Consider the following 26,677-nt stretch of genomic DNA (forward strand, 5'->3'; position numbering starts at 1 on the left):
GAAAAGTTTTTATCTTTAGAGCGGCTTTGAGTGTTTGTTCTCATACTCCTACTTTATCAAGTATGGGTTATGTAGGGAGTACCTTGTGGGAAAGTAATCTGTTGTGATGCTTCCAGCTAATATAAACTGTTTCCTTGAGGCCTCCTCAGGTCACCTCCACGGAAGCCTGTGGTTCTCCTTTGGAATTTATGACAACTCCTGGACATCCTTGATTGTTGGTTGCCAAAGTATAGGGATTGAGTGAACAGGTGGAGACCGTCAAGGCCCCTGCCCTGCCCAGGCTTTATTGCTGTGGGGAATGGATGCTTCCTGATCTAGCTGAATGTCACTACTCAAGTCAGTGTATGAAAAAGCAATGCCAGAGTCTGTGATATGAATGTAGGCTCCATCTTTACATCCCCAGCAGTAAATCTATCAAGGTCTTGGAATATTTCCAGGCAGAAGAATGCCTGTGCTACCAAACTACTCAAATGTTTCCTGTCACAATGCTGGGCTATGCCAGCTAACACCTCTCAGACAAGTCCCAAGTGCTGTTTGGGTGTTAGCATGGCCAGAACTATTCAAAATATGCAGGCTGCATGCAGCCGCTTGGTTTTGGAAGCAAAGGCTATTCAATGCTATGGACATGAAACATTCTGTAGTAGCTGAGACCAGTGCTACAGAATGAGCCAGGCACATTTAATTTAGCAGAGCCCAGTTTATTAGCTCTAGTCCACCAATGAACAAGAAAAATAACAACAAAAAAGCTTTTGTTCAGCATTTGATCTGTAAGAAGCCTTCTTGCTTCTATAATTAAAGTTATTTTGACTCCTCCTCTGTGGCATAATTGCTGCTGAGTCACTTTAGGTATTACAAATCCACCCTGTGCAATCTACCTGCCTTCTGAAAATGCTTTTCTTCTTAAACCTGTCCATGTTTTGGAATCTCTTGGCTTTGATGAGAATACATTTACATTTTTTCTCCTTAATTTCCTTCCAGTTTCAATACTCTTCCATATCTTCCCGCTTTAATGCTTTCTCACTCTTTTTAACCCTCCACACCCTTAATTCCAACTGTACCTACAGATTAATCCATATCTATATTTGATTTTGTTTCCTCTTACACTACTCGTTTTTCCCAATTTCTCATAATATTTTCTTCTAATTATTCCATTGTTTCCTGTAGCATATTCCCTGTCATTCAATTTCACTCCTTTTACAATGCCACCTATTCACCTTGATCCACCATTTCTTTTTATACTGATATTTTTCCTTTATTATTACAATGATTTGACACTAGAAAAGTTCCTTCCCTTGTAATAATATTCCTCATAGTTCTATAAAGCAATATCCCTTTGCCTTATCCTTGTTTCTTATGTTTTAATCAGATCTGGCTGGAAACAGTAGTGCAAAAAGAACATTAATGACATGGTAGTACAGACAAGTCCAAACTATGGCACTGCAGAGATACATGAACACATTTGGCATTGTGTGACATGCTCTCATTAATATTGATCTGCAGGCATCCTTTTATTGGACCATCAGCCTCCCTAAATCCCCTTTGACTTCTATGTGACACCGTATGGATGGACTTTTAGGTCTATGCAGAGTCCCATCACAGCTCCAGGAAAGATGTGGGGACCAGGAAGGACAACTCATAGGAGTAGAATCTTACATCACACATTTCTCAAGCTATAAACACAAAGCTACATGTAAATGTGTATCTCAAATATCAGGGCACACCAGGGCATATTTAATTGTACATGGATATGCTACTTTACAACCAGAAATATTTTTTTTCCTTTTCCCATAAAATACATTTGAAAGGAGTAAATTGCTTCTTAAGGCTGTGAAGTTCAGGAGTATTTCCATAAAAGTAGCTTTAAGAGAAAGTTGTCAGGTATGAGAAATAAAACAAACCTGTCAAGTTTCCCTGGTCATTAGCAGCTAAATTACTCCTGCCCAATTCATCCACAAACGGTGGCTGATATGAAGTCTTGCAGTACTGGAAGATTTGTAACCCTTCTTATGTTATTTGGAATAAATGCTGTCCACGCAGGATGGAGCCTGTACAACACAAAGAACACACTACACTTAAGAGGCCATTTCTGACTCTGAAGACATATGGCAATGCTTCCTGAAGCCAGAAATAAAATGTAATACTTGTACTATGGCATGTAATACTTTATGTACTCCACCAAATTACCAGGGAGATAGATTGTGCTTTTCTGAGTATACTGACAAATGTCCCTTCTCATTATGGTTTTGCCCTTTATATATTACCATATCATTATTCTTTTTCTTTTGTACTCCAGTGTGCAATTTAGATGACTATGTTCTTTGGCAATTCTAAATGTTGTTTTATTTTCAGGATTGCTTGGAAAATGATCAGATATTTATTATTCTTTTGCTAATATGAATTCATCAGTAAAAATACATACTTCAAGTGGATCCACCCATCGCTTTTAGCCAAGCCACTCGACCATTCCAAAGGTAATAAAATAGCATTTATAACCAGAAATAAACTGCAACGTTTCTTTCTAATGAGATTTCTGAGTTGACTGTTATTGGCAGCCATTTTACATTTGTGATGCTAATAATGAGTGGGAACCTGATGTTAATAAGTAGTAGCTGTTTTCTTTTATAATATTTTTCTAATAATATTAGCACAGAAGCACACTACCCTTGGGTTTCTTATTGTTTCAAGCAGGGCATTTTTGTCATGCTGGCATAAGCGCAGCTTTAGCCTAGCACAGTAGCTGAACAAACTGCCTCCTCGAGCTTGTGCCTAAAAAAAGAAAATGAGAAGGCCCACATAATACCACCTATGTGTATTTACTTTCATGAAGGAATGGAATACTGTTCTTTTTAGATGGCAGCATGCCCCTCCCCTCCAATCGCATGGTTAATGCTCCCGAAAATCCCTCTGCATCTGCAGAGACACATTCATAGTCCCCCTGCCATCAGCTCGGACCTTCCCCATGGCACCATTGGTCTTTCCCCATGGCAGCACCGCATCGCTGTGAAGCCACACATTGAGTCTCAGCTGGGAGCAACTGTGGGATGCAGAGAGACAAGAGTCTGCCACAATGACAGGGATTCTTTTTCTTTTCAGCAAAAAAATGAACCACACACTTGACTCCACATGGGAGGAAAGGAGAAATGGACATGCTTTAGTTTGAAGAACAGATAAGATCAGAGGAAAGAGAATTCCCTTCACTGCAGAAAAGGCTGGGATAAATTCTCTGGCAGGCATCAATGCAGCAGGACACATGGGATGATTGGGGTGGTCCCTCCAGATCTTAAAAATCTATTAAGGCTCTGCACATCCACACAAACCTAGGGAAGACGGAGGTCTCATCGGGCAATTACTTGAGTCCACTGCACAGGAGAGGCAGTGGGACTCAAATTTTGTATGCAGTGGTTTAAGTGAAGAAACCTAATTAAAATGATAGGAATTTCCTGGGGAAATTCTCAGCCTGTTCATTTTTTAAGAGCCTTTGTATTAAAAAAGGTGTTTGAAGTCCTTGAATTTTTACCCTTTAGCCACCCTTAATCTAATTTCTAATCTCTTAATAGCCTTAATTGAGTTCTGATTACTTTAAATTATTAAACATCTTTGAGAGATTATGATTTGTATTTCTGATGATACAAAAAAAAAAATAACAGGAAATGCGTTATCCCCCCCCCCATATTTATATCAAATTAAAACATCAGAGACATAAGGCCTATTCTTTAAGGCCAAGATATCTGCCTTTGAACTGTTATTTTGAATAACTTGTGCTTTCAGGCAGGTTGAAGGAGGTGAGTGGTGAGAAATGAGGAAGCAGCAAGATCTAAATGTAGGTCTCCAATGAATTGTCATCGTCTCTTTGGACACTTTGTCATGCGGGTAGAAGCTGCAGACAGAGGTAAAGTGAGTGATGCGTAGCTGCTGGAGGAGCAGTGGGTCACGTACTGCCCTGAGGCACAGGCAGGAGACCCGTCTGCTCTTCTCAGCCAGGATGGACCTCCTTCCCACTCCTCCAGGGTCAGGGACAACTTGTCAGTACAATGTGTCCCTCTGAAACAGCTTTGACTCCATCTAAGCCCTTTTGCTCCTTGAAACACTCCTCACTTTCCCTGGCTTTGCCCTCCTCAGAGGCTTACTACCTCACCAAAATTCTGCTCTGACATAGACCTTCCTCCTCCTCCTTTACTTGCCCATAGCCACCTGACATCAAGGCTATTATTTCCCTTCTGCTCCGCATCATTCCTACTTGCCTTTGGAAGACACCTTCCCTGGCAGGGACAGCAATCTGTGCATTGATGTGGCAGCTGAGCAGACACCACTCTGAAGACTCCAGGGAACAGAGGACAGACAGCAGCCCTACCAGGAAAAGAATGATCCCAGTGTCCTTATTCAAGGAGAGCAGCAACTTGCTTTACATGTTGTCCCAAGCTGTGGAATAAAATACTTTCCACTAACATGAACACAGCATCCAAAGCAGATTTTGGTAGCATGAGCTAACACCACTGGAAGAGCTCAATCCTTACCAAATAAAGCCTCTCTTGTAAAAATCGGGGATTTATTTCCTACCAAAATGCAAACAAGTCTCAGCTTTTTCACTTTGTTTGTTTGGTTTTTCAATTCAAGTGATTTTATTGGACCTCAGCTTTAGTTAATGTTAGCTTAGCTCCACTTCATCTTCCTTCCTCTAGAAGAATCTGCTTTAATAGCCAGCACCAGAAACAATATCTTTTGAGTGGGCAAGATTACAATTTTTCATTGCTGTGCATCTTGTATCTTTTCTAGAGATCCTAGTAGAAAGTCCATGAAGTTTCTGGGGAATCCATGGTTACGCTTGTATCCATTGCTGGTAGCCACTGTAGAGTCTGGCTTCATTTACATAAAACAAATGCCCACTCAATATAATAGTGTCGGAGCCTAGATCTAATTCTGTCACCATTATGCAGGCTGATTAGTGCTCTACTTCAGAAGTAATCCTATTGGTTAAATAGGCAGAAGAAGCAAATAATTAGACATATTTGAACCACATACTGGTATTATTTACAATTGGTATTGCTGTAGCAGCTAGGATGGTCAGTTGAACTCAAGGGAGTTTTGGTTTTGATTGTGTACCATCACAGAAAGGCAACATCCTCTTCTGTGAGTTTGCAGGCTGAGGTGCTGATCCAGAAGGTGCATGTACCCACATCTATCCTCTGAGGCTTCCCATTTATGTCCATGGATGTTCAGAAAATAGATATTTAAGCAGATACATAGTCTATACTGCTGGTTTCAGGCCCTACTTCAGTTGTAAATTCATTGCAGTTCCTTTTATTTTTCTTCCAATATTGAATTTTACTGTGTACTTACTTTTACATTTACTACCTAATAAATCGAGGCTCACCTAACACAGACACGTTTATTTAGGCATATTTTTTTAAATAGTAACTTTTAATGCACTATATGTACCAGAGTAATTACAAAAGATGACTTAGGAAATAATCCTGCAGTTCAGCATTTGTACGGAAGCCTGTCCCATATACTTTACATCAAAGGCCCGACTCATGCAGGTGTGACAGCAAGATGAGGGCCACTAAACTGAAAGATGAAAACAACCAAAAAACTTCAGTTAAGGCACTTTGGCTGAGATACTTTAGTTTAAGAAGGTCAGCATGAAATGTCATTCAGTTCTCCTTTTGACTTCTTACCCTAGAAAGAGAGAACAATAATAAAATGAGGCAGCAATAAATTTAGAGCAAATTAAAAAAAAAAAAACTTTTATGTAGCACATGTCCTGACTATAGAATTCATTGCTGTAGTAGGTCATCAAGTTAAATACCATGACTAGGTAATTTTACCATCACTCATAATGAGCCAAATCCTCCCTGCCATAGCCAAGCCAACACTCTTCAGTGATTCTGAAACAAGAGTATTTGCCTGAGTACAAGAGTGGGATTTACTCCAGCATTTATGAAATGGCTATGCTTTATGAGAAGAACAATAAAGGTAATTAGATCTCATGCTCAACACATCATCTGTTTACTGAACTGGGGAAGTAAACTCCTCCTTTTATTGTTTCACTATTTGCTAGAACCACTATAAAGGGTCTTTGAAACTAACAGATACTGACCACTGAGACAGTACTGGGTCACAGATACTTTGCTTTTGCTATTTCACTCTAGCTATGAATGACCCTGTCAAGCTATGTGGATCCCAGTATGTGCCATAATTATGAACTACAGGACTTCACACATACATACTGAGAACTTACTTCCTCTCCCCTCACCCATGAAGAACTTTTCAGCACGAGAATTACACAATGGCGTTATAAATTACATGCCAGGTTTCAGTCTGATCTTGGGTATTTACTTGTAAACCTTTCAAACTGCTGGTTTCTAATTAAAATTATGACACGCTCTTTCAGCAACAATAAGCCAGTATGTAAGGATCCTGCATACTTTTCAAACCTTTCATAAGGAAAAAAAAACAGCCTTAATTTGCAAGTGAGGTTTATTGTTTCAGTGGCTTTAAGTAATGCAGCCTCTTTAGACGCAGGCAGCCTTGTCGGTGTGCTGGCAGGAACGTGACACAGGAGACACCTGTCCAGAACCAAAATCAAGGGAAGTTACAGTGTGAAATCACCAGTTCTCAGTAAAAAGAAGTGTATTCTCAAGGATAAGTACACCCTTTAAAGTGAGGTTCAAGTCTAACTAATGCTGTTAGGGAGACTCTTCCTGGGTCTCCAAGGAGAAGTGTTACCAACCCCATCAGTGCCTTACTGGCCTTCATCACTTATACTTCAGCCCCACACACCAAAATGGGAGAGCTTCTGCTGCTGCCCATGCCATGCCATGCAAAGGGATTCCTTCACTGTTGCCACTTCGAGGCTGAGGGAATCCTCATTTTTCCTCATGCACAGATATTAAATGTCAGCATCAACAGCTGGCGTTCAGCAACCGGCACCATCAGAGGAAACATCTCAACAGCCATCACCTCAGCCATCATCTCCTTGGCAGGAGAAGCAGGGTGAACGCAAATGCAGGCAGAGCTGTGCGCTGGCCAACTCACTACCAGGAAAACACCCTTTAGCGGCATTCATGCTCCGCCTGAAGCTGGGGGGGGGGGGGGGGGGGGGGGGGGGCACCACCACCTCCTCAGAGCAGAGGCTCCTAGGAAGGCTGCCTGAAAAGCACCCACAGCCATTGCAGGAGGAATCGCTCTGCTCTTGGGAAGAACTCCTAAAACCACTCTGGCACAGGGTCTGTGGGAATCGCCCCCTCGGTGTAGCCTCCAGGAGGATGCAGCCCGAGGCGGGGACTAAAGGAGGTGAAGATGAACAGCTCCAGCAACGATGGTCCACCGCAGGCACGGTGGATTTTTGCACCTGCAGCCACCATACCTTGGTGGTGCAACTCAGGAGACAGCATGGGCATAAGAGCCCTCTGCGGTGCCCTCTCCCTGCCGAGGCTGCCAAATTCCTACCCTGATTTTGCTGCCGGTTGCCCTCACTCCACTTTGCCCCATTACCGCACTGTAAGGGTGAGGCAGGCAAGATAGCAAGGCATAGCTCTTCTCCCGTCGCCAGCAGACCCCGGCCAAAGGCCGCCATCCCGCACAGCCAAAGGCGCTGGCTGCCCGCACAGCTCCCTCGGGGGCTCGGCCACACCGTCCACTTCAGCCGTTTTACAGTGGGGCTTTGCTCTCACACACACACAAATTAATAAATAAATTTACCTTTCCCGCCCATGCAGCGATGCCTTTTTTCAAGGAAAGCAGCCAAACCCCAACCCTGACCGCCAGCTCGGTGCGGCTGGCCACGCTCCCCCGCAGCCCTCTCCCTCTATCCCACACGCTGCCCCTGGCCCGGCGGGAGCAGGTGCTCGGTGGCACCGCCGCCGCCCCCCCCCCAGCTCCTTCAGCCGGCGGCACCTTGCGAATCATCCCGGCCCAACCCCCCCGCCCCCCGCCGCTCCCCCGCCTCGGGCGGCCGTCGGGTGTCGCTTCCCATTTCACTTGGAGATATTTTCGGGTGGCAGGAGCCGCCTCGTCATTTCCGCCAGGAGAAAAAGACACTGGCGCAGCAGCCGCGGCTGCGGAGAGCTGCGGGAGCCGGCGGGCGTACCGGGCAGAGCCCAGCCAGCACCCCCCTTCCCCCGCTCGCCGCTCTGAGACCGACCTCTCGGCGAGGCCAGGAGCTGCCGCCGCTGCCCCAGGGTCCGCGGGGGCGGGAGGCGTCGGAGCGTGCCGCCGCCTCCTCCCCCTTCCTCCTCCTCCTCCTCCCCCTACCCGCCGAGCCGGCAACATGAACTGAAATCCCCAGAGAGGCACAGAGGCGGCGAGCGAGCGGAGCGGAGGCAAGCGGGGATTTAGCGTCTCTCTTCTCCCGCCGCCGGCGCTCGGGCTCCGGGCAGCGCGGTCCCGCCGCACCGCACAGCATCGCCCCGAGCCCGGACAGCGGCGGCCGCCCGAGCCCCGTGCCCCACATCCCCCCATGGCCCTCATCATGGAGCCCGTCAGTAAGTGGTCGCCGAGCCAAGTCGTCGACTGGATGAAAGGTGAGGAGAGGCGCCGGGGCTGCTTGGTGCCCCTCTCCCATCACCCACTGCCCCTCATTCCTCCCCCCCGCCCCCTCATGCCCGCAGGTGCGGAGAGCTCCGCGGCATCCCCCGTGCCGGCTTCCCCTACGTTTCGCGGTGGGGCGGGAAGGGAGGAAGGAGGGAGACCGTCGGGGTCGCGCCACCTGAGCGAGGAAGCAGCGCGGGGTCCGGGGACCACAGACTTCCCTGGGGCGCGGGGCTGCGCTACCTCCCCCCACCTCACCCGCCGGCCCTGAGCACAGAGGAGCGGCGACTAGCGTCCCAGGCGGCCTGTAAAGCCGGGTCGGGGGGTGTGGGGGGAAGACTGTGCTGGAGGGAGCCCGGGATGCTCCCGGGCGGCGACCGCGGTGTGGCGATGGGCTGTCTTCCCACCCCCCCACCAGCAGTGAAGGGATGCGAGGAGCGTGGCCGGCAGCTCCTACTGATGCGATGAGAAATTGACTCGCGAAAATAAAAGTTTAACCTAACGTGGGGCCTCGCCCGTGCGGAGGACACGGCCACAACCGCGCTCCACGGGAGGAGGGGGGCGGTCCGCGGGCGGAGGGGTCGGTCCGCGCCCTCGGGAGCGCCGGGGCTGCCGCGGCCTCCCCGCCCCCTTCCATCCCCCGCCCGCTGCCATGAAATCGCCTAGCCGGTCCAAGGGTTCGCTCCTCCGGCCGGGCTGAGGGTTTCCACCCGAGGGAGGGGACGGGGGTCACCATCCCCCTCCCCAGGGGCAGCATCTAAAGATCCACGTCTCTCATTAACCTGGAAGAGCCCGCGGGGCTGACGGGTATTTGCGCTGCTGGTCAGCTTCTCCCGCTCCCTCACCTGTCCTCCCCCAAAATAAAGTCTAATGAGAATAAAATTTGGACTTTCTGTAGATGCTTTTCTGTTATTCACGCGGCATGGCTTTAACATTGTAATTTCAAAGGGTCTTTTTAAAGTGTTGTTAGGGTGTTAGGGTTTTTTTTTTAAATGATTAAGTTAGGCTGCAGCTGTGTTTTGAATAAATCACCATGTAGTATTGTATATCTTTTTATAAAGATAGAATGACCGGATGGGTACAAGTATTGAACAACTGCTACATTGTGGGAGTTCTTTATAACATGCTGCGTGGTACTAATGTGACAGTTTCATCATCCTTAAAATTTCAGGCATATAGCATATGTTTTTGGTTATTCAATCTTGGCATTTATAGCTGTTGAGTTTTAATTATACTCAGTAACATACATAGTTTAGCTGTTTCTGAAGCATTCTCAATTCATAGAATAATAAAAAAGAATAATGTGATACTTCATAGCTTAAAACATTAGTAAATGTTAATAAAAATACTTAAAGGACCTGCAGATCATCAGTGCTAAAAGCAAGCCCTTTTATACTTCAAATTGTTTTATTACAGCTATTTAGTTTCCAACATTTTTACTTTTGAAAAAAAAGACCATGTAGGAGTTTTTTCAAATCAATGTCTGAGATACCTCCCCCATATTTTGAGAATGCAGAAAACATAATGAATTTGCAGATAGTGCATTTATAAAACACTTAAAAAATGTAATACATCAGATAATTTAATGAATGATAGGTGAAGTGCATTGCATACTCTGCTTTTGTATTGTATCAATATGAAATTAGTTACTTAATAGGCTGACTAAACGATAACATTGTAGTGTCAAGTTTGTGTTTAGAAACCGTAACTCACAGGGCTGTAGATGTGTTTTTAAAAACAATTACGTGAACTTTACGAAAAGCAGTTACTGCAGTCATGACTACTTTTTGGTTGATGAAGCTTGCTTTTTAGCATTTAACGTGTTTGTTTTGGTGTGAATGCTCTATTGTTTCTCGGGAGTACTTTCATTTTTAGTGGGCAAACAGATAATATGTTGCTTCAAGCTTTCACTTCTTCATTTTGCATTTTGACTTGTATATGAACACTCATTTAGAGTGAGATGCAAAGAGATAAATTATGCACCTGCCTTTGCCTAGGCACTGCTTGAGGAAACACACCTAGATAGCCACTCTAGTTTCAGAAGTTGAGCCTGGAAATGAGTGTGACCATCAACTGTGGGCAGGTCTGGTCCTGTCTGACGTATCACACCTTGCCGAGTTTGGAGGAATGATGATAGTGGATAAGGGCAAGTAGTCTTTGGTGCAACAATTTCATATTCCTCACTTATCATTTGTGTTGTTGCAAACATGGTTATTGAAATCTGGGTGAAAAAAAATGTTCTGCTGCTGCTTTAAACATGTCGTCTGAAACAAATGCCACTTCTGAAAGTCTCAAAAATAGCTTCTTTGTGTTTTAAGAGGTATCCAAGACAGTGTGATGAGTAAAATGTGAACGTGTCTTTGTCATGAGAACTTTGGGGTGAGTGCATTAGTGATCTTTGCATTAATGACAGTCATTTCTGATTTGCATGAATTACATTCAGTTTCAAGATGTGAGAATATTTTGCTGACTTACTGGGCTTATTTTACAGAATTATAAGCTCCGAACTGAGTTTTAACCTCTTCCTTTGAGCAAGTGCCTTGCTATGTAGTATACCTGCTCAGAGCAGCTCTGTAAAGAGCATTCTTCAAAAGAGATTTCAATGTTCAAAGCAAAGTCTTTCCTGAGAAAGGAAAATCCTACTGTTCAACATTGTTTACAGTTATCTGAAAGTAAGGGGAAATGAAACACTTTAGATTTTATTGCTCTCCGTGTCTTTGTGATGGTCTTGCTGGTATGACCTGAACGCCTGCAATAAAAGGTCCCGTCTGGAATTCTTTATTTAGGCAAAGGAGCCATTACTTCAATGGCATTTTGTTCAGGGCAGTGATAAGACATCGGGCCTAATATTAAAAGATATGAGAAATGAAGACAGGGAAAGTATTCCCACCTAAAAGTGTTAGATAAAAGTGCAGAGTTCTGGTTGGATAGGTAGCAGGCTCAAGACCACAGCTATTCATGGAATAAATACAGTCTCTGCAAAGCATTTTAATTTTTTAATTCCTTGATATACATATTTTGTCTATGGATCCTGTCATAGCCTCTGGGCTCTAGTGCTGCTAAGAACCAGAGTTATACTTGGAACTGATTATGCGACTACCTAAACTTTGACCTGTGAAAATGTGTACAATGAGAAGCTGTGGACCAAAGTATCTGATGAAGCTTTGAAAATGAAAAGGGCAAAACGAGCAGATCCTATGTCAGCATGAGATTTTTGTATGGTTTAAAAGGAACCCCACTGACAGAAGATGAACAGTCATATAGCTGGAAAAAGAGCAGATGGATTAGTTCATCTCTCCCACAGGATGGCGTATTGTATGTGGAGGACAAAATTAATATTTAAATTGATTCAAAACGTGTATTATTTTTCTTTTCATATATTTAGTACTAATTTTAAAGCCCTGCATGGATCAGTGAGCTGAAACTGTGTTAGTCACCTCCTCTGCCTCCCCTTTGGAGGACACGTGTGGATCCTGCTGCCACGTTGCAAGACGTTGACACATTGCCTGGGCGAGCACCATTGAACGTCATGGCTTTCACTGACTTGGGAAAAGAACGTGTCAGATGTGTTTTAGATTTCTGAGATGCTGAGAAAACTCAAAGACATGCAATTACTTTCCAAACATCAGGATGCTTTAACTGAGTCTTGTAATTTAACTTCTTTCATCTGTGGTTATTTTTAATGGCTGTAGTTTGATAAGGACTTGCTGCTTTTAGCAATACTCTAGTTTTAATGCAGAACCAGTCTCTCAATGGCAGAATCTATTCAAAAAGGCAATTCACTTGGAAAAATCGATATTACTTTATCTAAGCTTAAATATTTATTTTTTGTTTGCTGAATGACAGCTCATAGAGCTTATACTAAGCTCATACAGCTTAAACTGTTGTAATGATAGTTATACTCAAGAAACTGACATCTGACGCATAGAGTTGCTCTAAAGACTTCTAATGCTAAGAAATAGGGACTTTTAAACTCTATAAAGTCTATTCTACCAGCGCTTAGTAGGATGTAAATATTTAGAAGGACTAGGGGAAGAGAAGGGGAAACATGAATGTGCTAGCAAAGTGAAAACAAAGTGCAGAAGTTCCCCATTTGGATGACTGAATATTATATGGATTTAAGAACCAAGTTTCCATTTGTTCTTCACAAACAGAAGTTCGTGTGAGACATCATGCACTGCCAACAACTGTGGTCCACTTGATGTAATGGGAATTAGGCATTATTCATCAAATGCTCTCAAACCAAAGACTCTCACAGTTAGTAATGTTTTTTTAAAAAACGTTACCATGGAATCTCTTTACTGTGATTCCTACACGTGCAGAGCCCTAGGAGTTCTGGGGCAACACCCAGGTCCTGCTGCAGTTCCTGAACCATTAGGTAGCAACAGGGAAGCTTGCCAGTGAAGGCACCAGCCTTCTGACAGCATTGGGGTCTAGCAAATGGATTTAGGTCTTAAACAGAGCAAGGGTGAGTCCTGTATTCAAAATCACTATCAGACCTACTTAACTTTCTGCCATAGTTTTGTCTGAAGAAGAGACAGAGTTTAGGAGAGAGCTTTTTCTGGAATGTAGGCTGGACCATAGGGCCAAAAGGCCTACTTTATGGTAGAGAGGAGGTTTGCTTTCATATATGCATGTACCTCATTTTGGGCTTTCAATTTTATCTGTCTTTTTGGTTTTTTTTCCAATGCTTTGTTGAATTAAAGGTGATTTCTGAATGCTACTTCCCATCATATTGCTTTTGGTAAGGCCATTAACAAACGTGACTATTAGAAATTATATGGAAAAGGCTGAGTGTTCTCAGGGAAACAAAAGCTGGATATTTAAGAGTATAAAAAATGCATGAATTTCAAAACTTTATTTCCTTGTGAAGTTTGTGTAGGTGACTGATGAGCTGCAGAATAGTCATCAACTTGAATAGTCATTGCAGAGTGCCATATGTGGAACAGATCAGGTGTTTTACAATTTGTCAGCATTGAGGCTTTTGTTTTTTTCTCCCAAGAAAAGCAAACTGAAATGTTGCAGTATTGGCGGGTACATATAGTACTCCATTAGCTTTGAAGTAGTGCAATTAAAGTTATGACTTTTACTGTAATGTCTAGCAAGAAAAGCTGTGGAAAAGTTGTATAAAAATATGAAATAGTGCCATAGTTGGAGCTTAACTTCAGTGAACTGCTGAACTTTTAAACTTACAGAGAGTTGCTCCATTTCTAAGAAAGTAATAAAAATTACAGTCAGACAAGTTGGGGGTCTTTTTGTAGAGGGGAGTTTGTACAAAGACGGCTAATCAAGAGTAAAACCTCATCATTTCAAACTTCAGTTTTAAGGACTCTGGCTTTAAAACTGTAGTGAAAACAGAGCTGGAAGGTCTCTCTCTTTAGCTTGTTTATTTTTCCTATGGATCTCTCACTTCTTGCTTGCCCTTTTGACATCAGGGATTTTAGCAGTATCAATGGCCACCACATCAGTCATGGTGATGTGTTTTAGAGCATCTTGGTTTGTGATTAGAAAACCTTTCCTGCCTTTATTTATCAGCAGAAAATGAAACTGCAGTTGCAACTGGGATGTGTCAAAGCCTAACAGTCTGGGTGTTGCCATAGCAAAGGCAATGTTACATAAGCAGCCTGTCTGCAAATAATTCATGCAGCCAAATTTTAAGCATAATATGAGAATTCGTTTCTAAATTAATGATTTTTTCAGGAGGGAGCTTTCCTAGATCAGGTGATCTTACTTGCTACTGAAATTAACGTGCTCAAGTTGTAAAGCTCTTTTAACACTGCCCCTTTGCACCTTTATTTTGTTTGAACATATTGTTCTGTTTCTGAAACATCTGTTAGTTTAAATATGGCTTCACAATATGTTTTCTCAAGTGATTCTTTTGCAACAGTTCAGCAAAGCTCTATATGCCGATCTTATTCAGATTTACTTGCACACTGCAGTGTTAAACCAAGCAATTTACAAATGCCTTTTCTGGTTAATGGATATTGAGAATTTTGCAAGACAGCAACATGAACTGGATCACTTTTCAGATGGGAGTTTGATATACGGGTACATTTTTAGAAACTTTGCAACTAGTTGTCTTTTAGCACTCCGGCAGTAATAAACCAGGCAGTTTTATCTTCTAAAACCCAAATTGGCAAATGGTCCAGCCTTTCTGTCTGATCCTCAGAAGTGTAGATAACCATTTAATCTCTGTAAAGTTACTGTAGCATTTGCTTATACTGTATTTCTCAGACACATAGTAATATTTCTTACCAAAATCCAGAGGAATAGGGAAAAGCTGTTTCCTGAGAAAATTGTTCATGAATAGGTGAACATTCAAAGATATGCAACCAGGAGAAAGAGAAAGTCCGTTTCTATGCTTTCCTTGCTATGTAGATGCTGTTTGTTTTGGGTTTTTTTTTTCAAGAAGTTAACCATGTCCTCATTATATCATAGGATGACTGTATCAACGATAACCTGTAGCATGAATTTACCTTTATCAGGATGACTTAGCTTTGTATTTCCACATCCAAATAAACCCCCCTCTGTGCTGCTATCACACTTACTGCTTAAATAATTTATGTAATGAAACCTTTAAACCATCAGTTTAGAAGTTGAGTAGTTATCAAGACAAATGCAGTAGGATAAGGATTCCCAAATACTTTACCAAAAAAAACCCCCAATTCTGGAAGGGCTGTGTTGTAAAACTATGAAATGACACATTTTCTTCATTCGTGTCTTCCAGCTTTACAAATGCATTCCCTTTTTCTAAAAAGGTGAAGTGAGGAGATGGACATGAGCTGTGTTTTTCAAGAACAATTTGAGGGGCTTGATATTAGTCCCACGTCATAGTCAAAATGCAGAGGAAAGCAACTGCCACATGAACCCACTTGGAGTGTTGTGCAGGGAGTTTAATTTCCTCTTGTGGAAAAATTGGACCTAGCAGGACATATACTCTTAAATTTAAATTACTTGACTGTTCAAGAGCGAGCATCTGCTGCTCCTCATAATGCTCCTTCCATGCAATTGAATCGTGAAGGGTTGGAAAACTCAGCTTTGTTGGTCTAGAAGATCAACATCTGGAATGCTACGTGAGCTTCCACTCATACACATTTTTTACCCTCACTGTATATAGGGGTTAGCACATGTCTGGTAGATTAATTTTTTTCCCTGAGTTTTGCAGTTGTAGATGTTTCTGTGGCTAACATATTTGAGAAAGGGAAGAAGTTGCTGTGCAGTTGCTAAACTGCAGCAGCAACAGGGAGTGAGAATGTGAAAACATCTCTACAGACACTAAGGTCAATGCAGAAGGAACGGGAGGAGGGTGCTTAGGCCCTGAAAGAAAGACTCCTTTGGGACCTGTGGTGAGGACCATGGTGAGGCAGCTGTGCCCCTGCAGCCCATGGAGGCCACCGGGAAGCAGAGACACACTTGCAGCCTGTGGAGGACTCCACACTGGAGCAGGTGGATGCCTGAAGGAGGCTGTGACTCCATGGGAAACTCACCCTGCAGATAGTTCCTGGCAGGACCTGGGGGTCCAGGGGGAGAGAGAAGCCCATGCCAGAGCAGGTTTGCTGACTTGTGATCCTGTGAGGGACTCAGACTGGAGTAGTCGGTACCTGAAGGACTGTTCTCCCGGTGAGTGACCCACGCTGGGGCAGGGTGTGAGGAGCTGCCCCCAAAGGAAGCCCCATGCTGAAGCAGTTTGTGAGCAGCTGCCGCCTATGGGAAGGACCTATGCTGGAGAAATTCATGAGGGACTGTCTCCTGTGGGGAGGGACCCCACATTGTAGCAATGTGAGGAGGCCTCCCCCTGAGAAGAAGCAGCAAAGTCCATCTGTAATGAACTGACCACAACCCCCATCCCCTGTGCCACTGTGGGGGAAGAAAGGAGGGAGGGTCCTGGGAAGAAGGAGGGGTAGAGGGAGGTGTTTTAAGATTCAATTTTATTTCCCATCTCCCTATTTTGATGGTTCATTAATAAATCAAACCTTTTTCTCCCCAAGTTAAGTCTGTTTTGCCCATGATGGTAAATGCTGAGCGATCTCCCTGTCCTTATCTTGACTCACAAACCTCTTATTACATTTTTCTCTCCTCTGTCCAGTTTAGAAGGGGGAGTAATATTATTTGGTGGGCACCTGGCACCCAGCCAGAGCTAAACCACCACACTCTGCAAAGGGAAGTCAGTCTACCAAGTCATCTTAAAACACTGGAGGCTTGAAAATCTATCTCTTTTTGTTCTATTTATCTGTCAAATATTACAATCTTTGAGAAGAAAAATGTGGATGTGGTTTTGTGAGGTGCTCAACATTTCCACTTTATCCTTTAAGCAGAAATTTAGGGCACTTGGTACCTCAGATGAAGTGCCTAGGACAGTAATTGCAAAGTGTTTGGCCTTACATGATTAACATCTGCTACAGTGCCATATGGTGGGAATTTCCATGTAAACTGTTAATTAATATATGAGTATTCCAGAGTAAGCTGTAATTAAACTATATTCACTGGAAGTACATTATTTTAATATAGTCAGATGCAAAGTACTGAACTCTTCTATTATAGTTTTTCTGCTGTGTGAAGAAGAGGGCAAAAAGTTGATGAGAATTAATTGAGCCTTTAAATTAAAGGTTCAGTAGCTTTTTTTAATAAATGGTTTAAGACTTGCATCAGCATCAAATATCCATTGATTTAAGTAGAAAAAGGTCTTTGGTAATGCTAAATTTTTGATTATGAATGCTGTGGGGAGTCTCATCCTAGTATTTTACTGGTATCTGCTATGGATGGTCAGTGGACGTCCAGCTGAGCTGTGCAAGCATTCAAACCATTTTCATGTAACTTCAGATACTGCTCATGGGGCTCTGTCTGTGCCTCTTGGTCTAATACCACTGGTGGAACAAAATCTTTCTGTGTGAGCTGACCAAAATGGTTTGAGGAGTGTTGAGGTAGGAGCTAAGGGTGTGTACTAAGTTGGGGTAATTCTGGGACTTCATTCTTGGTCCTTTTGTGTTTTAGGATGAACATACCCATGGATACTGCTGAGCAGTTGGCTAGGTCACCTCTTGCCTCCCACAGAGGATAATCATTGACATGTAGGAGGATATAATATTGTTATTTTTGTTAAAGTGTAGAATTTATTTTTAGTTTGGCCACATCCACCAGTTGCCAATAGCTACAGCTATAAGCGATTTATTTTAAAATAGATTCTTCTCCCCTGGCCTCCCTTCCTTTTCTTTTTCCCTTCTCTCCTGATAATCTTCATGTTGGTAAGAAGGTGAATAAAACCTTCCTCTGCATAATGAGGCCAGGTAAATATAGGCGGCACATTGTTGTCTGAGTAATTCACTAGATGGCATTCCACCCTTTGAGTCAACACTGAACTGCTCATGAATGACAAGAGATCTTAGTGTTTGCAGTGAGATGTGAACCTGAAATCTTGTCCAGATGTGGTTGCTGATGGCTCACTGGCATTCTTCATAATAGTGGGAAAGTTAACTCTAGCACCCAGATTAAATTCCATGTTAATAATTAAAATCTTTGTAAGTGGACTCCCCTAATTGGTATCCGTGACTGAGATGTGCGTTCCTTCCTTTCTTTAATGTCTTTGTAGTTTTGTTGATTGCTTTCACACAGTTGATATTTTGATTTGCAAGGTGCAGTGCCATTCTTGTTCTTTTTGTGTTTCAAATTTTCAAAAAATAGTGGTGGAGGGAACTGTCAAATTCAAAGGAGAAATTGCTTTCTGAAAAAATGACTTACGCTGTGCATCATCTTCTGTTGTGAATCTTCACTTGTCCTGCTTTGTGTACATCTTTTAAACACCAATCAAATAATGATTTTCTTCTTATCTTGTCCTGACTAATATGTGGCTGAAGTATGAGGTGAAATGTCCAGAAACTGCCTTGTTGAGTGTCCAGTACTGGTTGACAACTTGCTGGCTTGTTTATTGTTTCTCTATGGCCATGGGCAGAGCCATATGCCCTTTTTCTCTATTTCTATTCAGAGGTCAAACATGGCTGGTTTTGGTAGATTTTGTTTTATTAGACCTAATATGAAAAAGATACAAATCTGTTAGTGTGGTTTTATTTCTGTACTCTGCTTCTTCTTGTTTCTAAAACTTTCTATAAGGGCATAATGCTAAAGTGGTCATTATTGCTTTTCAGAGAGGTGTTTATTGCCCTTTTCAAATATTACAGTCCTTAAAAAAATAACTATATGTTAATTTAACCTAGACCCTGGAAGTTTACTGTTTCTTAAATATCTCTTTATGTTTTTTAGTATAGTTTTGAGTACTGTGCCCCACAAGTCCTCTTGAAAATATATGTAATCAGTAATTTCACTGTTGGGTACCGGACTTAAAAATCAGATGCGGTTTTCATTACTTCAGCTGTTATTTCATTGCATGTTTCAAACCATATGGATCTTAGCTGTTTAATGCTTAGCTGTGGTCAAAAGCCTGTTTCTGGAGCCCTGATAATTTTCTCCAAGAATACAGTATAGTGTGAGTAATTTGTCATGCTCTGTGCATGGATTTGAGGGAGAGGTTCATCCTGGAAGCTTAATCATTGCATATAAGAAATTTTCGTTTAAGTGTCAGTCTGAATGTTTGAAGAAAGGAGGACAGTTTATCATTAGAGAAACAAGAAGGTTAAGTATACAACAGCACTCCCTGAGACCAAATAAACTCATTTTTTTGAAAGTACTGGGTGTTTCATAGCCTTCAAATGTCTGTTTTAAACGTCTGCTTTAGCAAATTACATTACTGGCATAGGATTTGGATCCTTGCATGAGTTATGCTGAAGCTAGCCTTAGCAACTATAAAAAGTAAAATGTTGTATATACAGTCATGAAGCTGCTATATTCTTAAGATTAGTATGTTTCCTTGTGTTTTTGGTTTTGGGTTTGTGGAGATTTTTGATTATGGGGTTTTTGGGTGGTTTTTTTTTTTTTTGCTTTTAAGTAATGGGTTTGGTAACTAATTTGGTTTGAATAAGAGAGCTGAAGAGTTGTGGCACAGGTAACGAAGGAATGCTAGCCATTTCCCTGATGGAATTGTCGGTATTTGAGAATGGTCTTACCAGCTTACAAACCCAGGGTCTCGGGAAAACCAAAACTCTTGATGTAAGACAAAAAAAAAATCACCTTTCTATGAAAAAATACCCCACATGCTATGGAATATTCACTAGATGAAAAAGATGAAATTTGTTATGGAAGCGTAAATGTACTTTCAGTTCAGTTACTAAAAATTTACAAAGCTAGTTTACAAGGAGCTTACTGATTCTTTGCTTGTTCTAGCTTGGTCAATTAAACCCTTTTCTGTTACTTACTTGGACATCATCTAGCTTTTTTCTTCCACCCTAACCATTGTCCCTCATCTCTCTGTAAGCCACACTGAACTATTCGATTACATACTGGAGGTAACTAATGCTAATGAGATATGAATGAGTAAACCTGAACAGACTAGTCAATTAGTGACTGCCTCTGGTGGTGTTAGCAGATCACAGGGTTTTATCCATCTTCCCGAGACTGTTGCTCTCTGAAGCAGGGTGCAATGGTGTAGGCTGTAGGTGGCTGTCTGGGCACCCAAGTGCCGGACGTTGAAGGACAGGGGCTTGAGTTTGCAGGACTCAAAGTGTGTTGTGAATGGTTTTCACCTCTGCAGACCTGTGCACAGTCTGGTTTAGAAGAATGAGTGCTCTGTGTAATAGAGTTACTGAAAATCCAACTTTGATATGTGACATATTTCTTCAGAAACCTCCAAATTTAGCGAGAATTTGTTTTCTAGTTGGAAAGAAGGTAAAGCTGAATATAATCTAAAGACCTTTACTTTAGAAAATGTTTGTTTTTCATTTGATCGTATATTGCAGGCTGTAGTGAAAATGATGAAGAATAAATGTGCTCAGAACTTTTCAATTGCATATGTATGAAATTAATTCAACTAGGAGGCAGAATTAAATAACATCTAGTAATTGTAATATCTTCTTGTCATTTCATTAGGCTTCCTTACTTTGTATGTGTTCAAAAATATAGTCTGCCTCTTACAGGGTAATTGACTTGTATTTATTCTAAGAATTAAACCTGTAAATCTTAAGCCTGTACCCTCCTACTTAGTGCTCTCAAATACTGTATGGAGTTTCCTGAAGAATACCGTTCTGATAAATCTTGCTAAAGCAATATTCACTTCAAGAAAGAATTGAGACCTCTGAAAGAAAAAAAGGATGTGTATTGGGTTTTAGTTTTAATCGATGATAAAACCATTTCTAAAATCAAAATTTATCCGTTTTACTTTTCTTTTGATAGAATATTTGAAAGTGTTGTGGCAGTTCACAAAGTTTATGAGTTCAAAGCATCCCTAGGAAAAACCAGTTTCCAGATTACAGTAATTTAAAAATGAGGAAATAGATAGAAATAGCTTCTTAGTGGCATGATTAGATATTTAAATCTCAAGAGGTCATTCGTTTTTGTTTACTGCTCACTATTTTAGGATTTTTCTGTGACTGTAGAAGAGCACAAAATGATAAATTGTAAATGAGTTAATGGTAAAAATCCAGCATCAGTGTTGAGAAAAATAAATTGGCATATCTCCTCTAGATGAATGCACCCTTCTTACATGTAATCAAGCACCATAAGAACAATTGACTTGAATGAACTTTTGATGAGTTCTTAAATGTGTTATTATCATAAGACAGATGGGGAGTAAACTAGCTAGGAGTTCAGAGAGGTCGGATAAGGCCAGTTATAAAGAGTTGTCTGCCTGGATTATTTTTTTAACCCTTTTTACCCCTTTTTCCCTAATGACTTCTTGCTGTGACATATGTGACTTTATTTAAATTTGCTGTGTGTTCTAATCCAGTTGCTTTGTTTAGTCTAATGAATGGAGGGAGTTTTTTTTGCTTGGAATTTCAGCTTTTGTTTTTGGTATTAAATTTGCATCTTTAATTAGAATCTGTTATTAAAGATTAGATTCTCACAATGGGGTGTGTGCCAGCTCTTGAAATGAAGTCATGCTTGTCAGGAGATAGTAAATAATAAGCTTAGTAGGTTTAAAAGATGTGTCTTGCAAAACATTAGCCTCAGTAATGAATGCAAAGTGGCAACAACATGTAAATATCAATTGTTTTTTCTTCAGTGGATCTGTCCGAATATGAGTTTTCTTAATTTGAATTACATTTTCTTTTGCCAGTTTAATGAACAAGCAAGAAAGGATGTTTGTTTTCTGAGAAACCACAGTTTGCCCTTCCAGAACAATGACTTGTTTAGAACTGACAGGGAACAATCCGGCATTCATACAATATCTTGTAATCTCTGTTCCCAAAACCATGTTCAAAATAAGAAACAAAGTCCAGCGAATCCTAATTTATTTGCAAGGAGTCGTCTTGGATTCCCATCCTTGCTCTTGTAACTGTCTATATTTTGTTCTTTATTTTTTCCAGAATATTTTAATATTCCTGGGAACAAAGGCTTGGAGCATAAGGCTCCCTGTACTCTTAAGTACCTGGAGCATCCTGACTGGTATATGTGTGTGTGTGCGTGCGCGCATCTGGCTGGTGTGCCCAGAGTGGCATTGGCAAGAACAGAATTTGAAGACAAGGATGGGTCTGTCTCCATCCTAATTTCATCAGACAAAGCTGTCTGCAGTCATGGTCTGAAAGATTAAGAGCAGCTTTTGATGACTGCAGTCTTAAATATAGGCATCTAATTTCTCCCATTGTCTTCCTTTTTCTGCATGAGTGTCACTGTGGGCCCGGGCACAGAGAGTAAATCCTGCTGGCAGTGGGGCTGTGTAGTGGGTTTTTCATCAATGTTTATAATGTGTCCCTTGGCCCCTGTGAGAGGAGGAGGAGCTGGCGTTGCCCTTCTTTGAGATGCATCTCTAGCCTGAAGCAAAGAGGGAAGTGGGAACAGTATGTTGGGATACAAACCTATGATATAGAAAACAAAATAATTTTAGTGGAGGGGAGAAAAAAGGCGTACTAAATATATACTCATATTCTTAGTCATGTTGTGTATGTTAAGTTCTTTTTTCATTTTTAAGCTCTATTAATAACAGTTTTGAAATTGCATGTATAAAATAATTGTTTGACTCAGAAGCCATGCAGTATGAGATCTAACCCTGAGAAAGTGCCTTTACTAATGAGCAAATACTTCATTTAGATTATTAAAATGAAAACAAACCCAAACAAGTAATGAAGAAAATTCCTCATATTTGGTGATACGGGGATGCTTACCAAGTAACTCAAACCTGTAGTATCTGTTGCTGAAGCTAAGGAGGCATTATGCAAAAGTAACAGCACATTGATGTGGGTATCATGTTGCTAAAGCCACTATTTTTTGCCTAACACACAGAACTTAAGTGCAGAATACTGGAAGGCCTTGAAAAAAGCTACATTTCATTTTGTAAGAAATAGTTCTGTGTGTCTGAACAAAATTACAGAAAATGGTTCTTTATACCACTGACTTTTTTTTCCCAGGTACTCCTTTGTATTGTTCAGTTTACTGGGGAGTTACCAGTATTTCAGCAGCAGGTGAAGAGGCTGCTTGTCACCCACTGCATTTGCAAGTCCTCTGGCTCCTCCTCATTACAGAGGAGGGAGAAGGTTAAATGCCTTGTGTCATCTCTGCTTTTAAGTGCACTGAAGCATTTCTAACTGACTGGCTGCTTTTTTTAATGAAAGAAATTTATCTTGTAACAGCTTTATGTGCCCAGCTAATTAACAGCACTCTGTAGTATTACTCTCCATGTATCCTGTTTGGTATGCAGAAAGCCTTTGCTCTTCGGCAGATTAATTTCTTATTGGTTTTGTACAATGCTGCTGTCTTGGACTTGTATAACTTAGAAATAATAAGACATTAAGGCATTTTATATATTGGAGAAAATACATAGGTCTGTTAATCATTAACACAGAAAACATTTTCAGTCTTGATCTGCATCTTAAGCTAGAATGTGCTCTGTGTGTGCAAATGCCCAGTTTTATGGCAAGACTAAGTTTAGTGACATTTAGTTTGATACAGAAAACTTGGGATTAAATAAAGAAATAGCTACAATATGATATACCTTTGCTAGAAACCTTTTTTAAAGCCAACAGGCAAGAAAAATGACTTTTTTTAGTGAAGAGTTAGGATTTTCTGTACTGTCTTTGGCACTCAGCATTGGTTTACGACCTTCAGATTATTTGAAGCCTTGTGTGATTTTTCCAGTGGTCTCTTCATTGCAGTGCTTTGATTTTTTTCCACATGGATCTGAGTGGGCACAGGTGGAACTTGAAGACTACCATGCTGCCTGTCACTCCTCATTTGAGACCTGGAGGACTGAAGAAGTTCACCCAGCTGGGAAGCTGGTTCAACTGTTGAGAGGGAGCCACCTTCTAAACAAATCAAGCAAGTCCTGCTTTTCCTCCTATCTTCTTCTCATGCCAAAAGCTATGGGGTGGACTGAAGATTAACAACCCCTTTAACTTTTTCTCCAGCTATCAAGCAGTCCCTAGACAAATTCTTCAGTGGTGATGTTGGTGCTGATTCTTTAGCTCCTTGAAATGGGAAATATCATTCTTCATGTCTTAAGATTTCAAAAATGAGGTTTCTTTTCAGTATATTGCTGCTGAGCCTATTGACTGAACAAGTTTGGTTCTTTTTGCAAATACAGATGTCTTAAAAATTAAGACTTAAGTACCCCAACTTTCCCAAAAGGAATAGATGGAAAGAGGCTTGAGTAGGCACCTGTCTCCATCCTACAAGTGGAGAGTCATTCACCAATAATGCTACACCTCGAATGTCACAACAAAAAAAGTGAATTGTTGTGTAGGTTGCTTGGAGGGAGAGATTTGGTAGCCAAATGGTAATTGTGCACACTTCTGACTGAATGGTAGAAGCCATCACAATTTACTACCTGATTTGCCATTATTCTGACTGAACGTAGGAGAAGGGAGAGAGTGTTTGTAATTCATAACATGGTATTTTGAGAGATGCTTGGTGCCGGAAGCCAACTGGTTGGGTGCCTCTCATCTTAGGCTCTGTAAAATGTAGGCCCTGTATATCCTAGTTTGTCACATGTGCAAAGAGAGAGACAAGGGGCGAATAGAAGAAGAAAGAGTACTGCAAGTGGCTTTTTTGTTTTGTATATATTTTCTGATTAAACAGGTTTGAGCAATAGGAAACCCTCTGTTGTAAAATTCCTGCATGCTATAAACTATAGGTCTGCTTTGGTTTTGCACAGTGCTTATCACTCTTACAATGATAAGCGAGACACCACAAAACAAAGTTGTGATGATGAAAAGTAAATACACCCAAATCAATTTCAGAAGCTCCTTGAAGCTGTATGAGAAATGTCAGAACTTTGGCAAAATACTGACACGTGGCATTGCTGTGGGTATGGGCTGGACCTGCATCCCATTTGTTACAGGGGAGTGAGGGGCTTCAATTGCTCAGTAAGTTTATGAGTTGGTATATTATGAGTCAGGTAATAATAAGACTTTAAGGATTTTTAGATATGCTCTACAGATAAGATTAACAGATCGTTTGTTGAGTCTATATTGTATGTTAGCATTAAAACAAGATCAAAATTTTGGTTGAGGTCCTGAAGAGTGCTCATTGTAAACAGTAAATGCTGACATTCTTGTAAGCTTTTATTTGCACCAGTATTTGTGATCGCTTTTAAAGGAATGTTTCCATGGGTATTTGTGGACCTCCTCAAGGAAAATTTGAAATGACGTCATCTTACAGTTTTGGACAAAGCTTTCTCTGTTTCTCCTTCTGAGTTTGCATAAAAGAATTGATGATATTAAAATTTCAAGCCTGGAAGGAAAAGCAGCATGACAGAAATTACAGAAAACCAAAGTAACTGATGTAATGTGCCTTGAATAAACTATGCACAACTTTTCTTGTTTTATTTGATACTGGTAAAAATATTACAATAAATGCTTGTGACATTTCCCATACACCAAGAAAGATTTCAGGGAAGAGCAGGTGGAGCCACTTTTATGCTTTTGGAAGAGGGAGTGACTAAAAGGTCTTGCCAGGGCAGCGCAGGCGTGGAGCTGCTGGCAGGCAGGAGGAGGTATCTCTTACCCTTAGCTCCGTGCCTCCCTGCAGTGTTTGTGGATTATTAATGTGCTCACCGGGGGTGAAATTACCTGGCATGTGAGACAAGCCTGTGTCCAAAGAAGGAGTGCAGTAAACTCCCACAGTTAACAAAGAAACCTCTTTCAGGTTGAAAGAGCAAGGGATTTTTTTTTTTTTTTTTTTTGTGCTTTGGAGTTAGGTTTCTGCAATTGGTTGCTGCCCTTGTACAAAAGCGTGGATTGCAGGGAGAAGAGGTAAATCAGAAAGCCTTCTCGGTAGGTAGGCATGAGCCAAGACACCTAGGAAGTCCACTCAGACAGTCCTATAAAAAGTAACTCTGTGTAACTGGTGCTTAAGCTACCAGATCTGCGATGCTCTTATTCTGACTCAAGCAAATAAAAACCAGTCAGTGTTTATTCATCGCTACAGTGTAGCGAGAAGCTTTGTAACAATTGACGTTTTTGTCATGTTTTGAACACTCCCTAGCACTTCAGCTTAGCTATTAAAGGACGTGAAACGTTTAATCACTATGTCTTTCCTTGTTACCAGTAGTTGCTAGTGCAATGCTTTTTGAAAAAAAAAAATCGAAATTAAGTGAAAAGATTGTACTTTAACAATATTACTTGGCATGCAGCAGTTTCAAGCACTGAGATTACTGGCCTAAGCAAACTACCTTTTCCCTTGACTTGACGTAGTGTTTTTAAACTCTTGAAATTTTAAAATAATGATAAAATAATTCTAAATATCATGCAGAAGCCTGGAAAATCCATTTTTTACTACCTCTAAATGTTTGTGCTTTTTTAGTGTTTGGTGCAAAGCTGAATACTTCTACTCATGATTGAAAGTAATGATTTCTCATTTTCTAAAGGTCTGCCATTTAATGAAATATTATGAGCATTATACAACTTTGGTTCTGTAACAGTGACACATTTATTGAATTGCTTTTTTTTTTTTCTCATCTCTGGTGCTAGTTAACTATTAAAAATGATGTTTGGAATAGACTTCTGACTAACTTTAAAAACAGGCATGCTCGATTATAAATTAGAGGAAAATTTCTAAGCATCAGAAATCCTCAAAATACTGAAGTACAATCTTTTGTTATGTTTTCAGCCTG

At 41.2% G+C, this 26,677-nt stretch overlaps 1 protein-coding gene across 4 annotated transcripts in view; it reads left to right on the plus strand.

Annotated features, from left to right (window-relative positions):
- The first annotated feature begins 8,369 nt into the window (after positions 1–8,369).
- The window catches only part of CNKSR2 (connector enhancer of kinase suppressor of Ras 2), a 211,849-nt gene continuing 193,541 nt past the window's right edge, over positions 8,370–26,677 (plus strand). For all 4 annotated transcript variants that reach the window (XM_061988583.1, XM_061988584.1, XM_061988585.1 and 1 more), the window contains exon 1: positions 8,370–8,522. In XM_061988583.1, coding sequence (XP_061844567.1) covers positions 8,459–8,522 — 64 coding nt within the window. In that variant the 5' untranslated portion in view covers positions 8,370–8,458. The remainder of the gene's footprint in view (positions 8,523–26,677) is intronic.

The sequence above is a fragment of the Colius striatus genome, chromosome 1 (assembly GCF_028858725.1).
Source record: "Colius striatus isolate bColStr4 chromosome 1, bColStr4.1.hap1, whole genome shotgun sequence".
In the NCBI taxonomy this organism is placed as follows: Eukaryota; Metazoa; Chordata; class Aves; order Coliiformes; family Coliidae; genus Colius; species Colius striatus.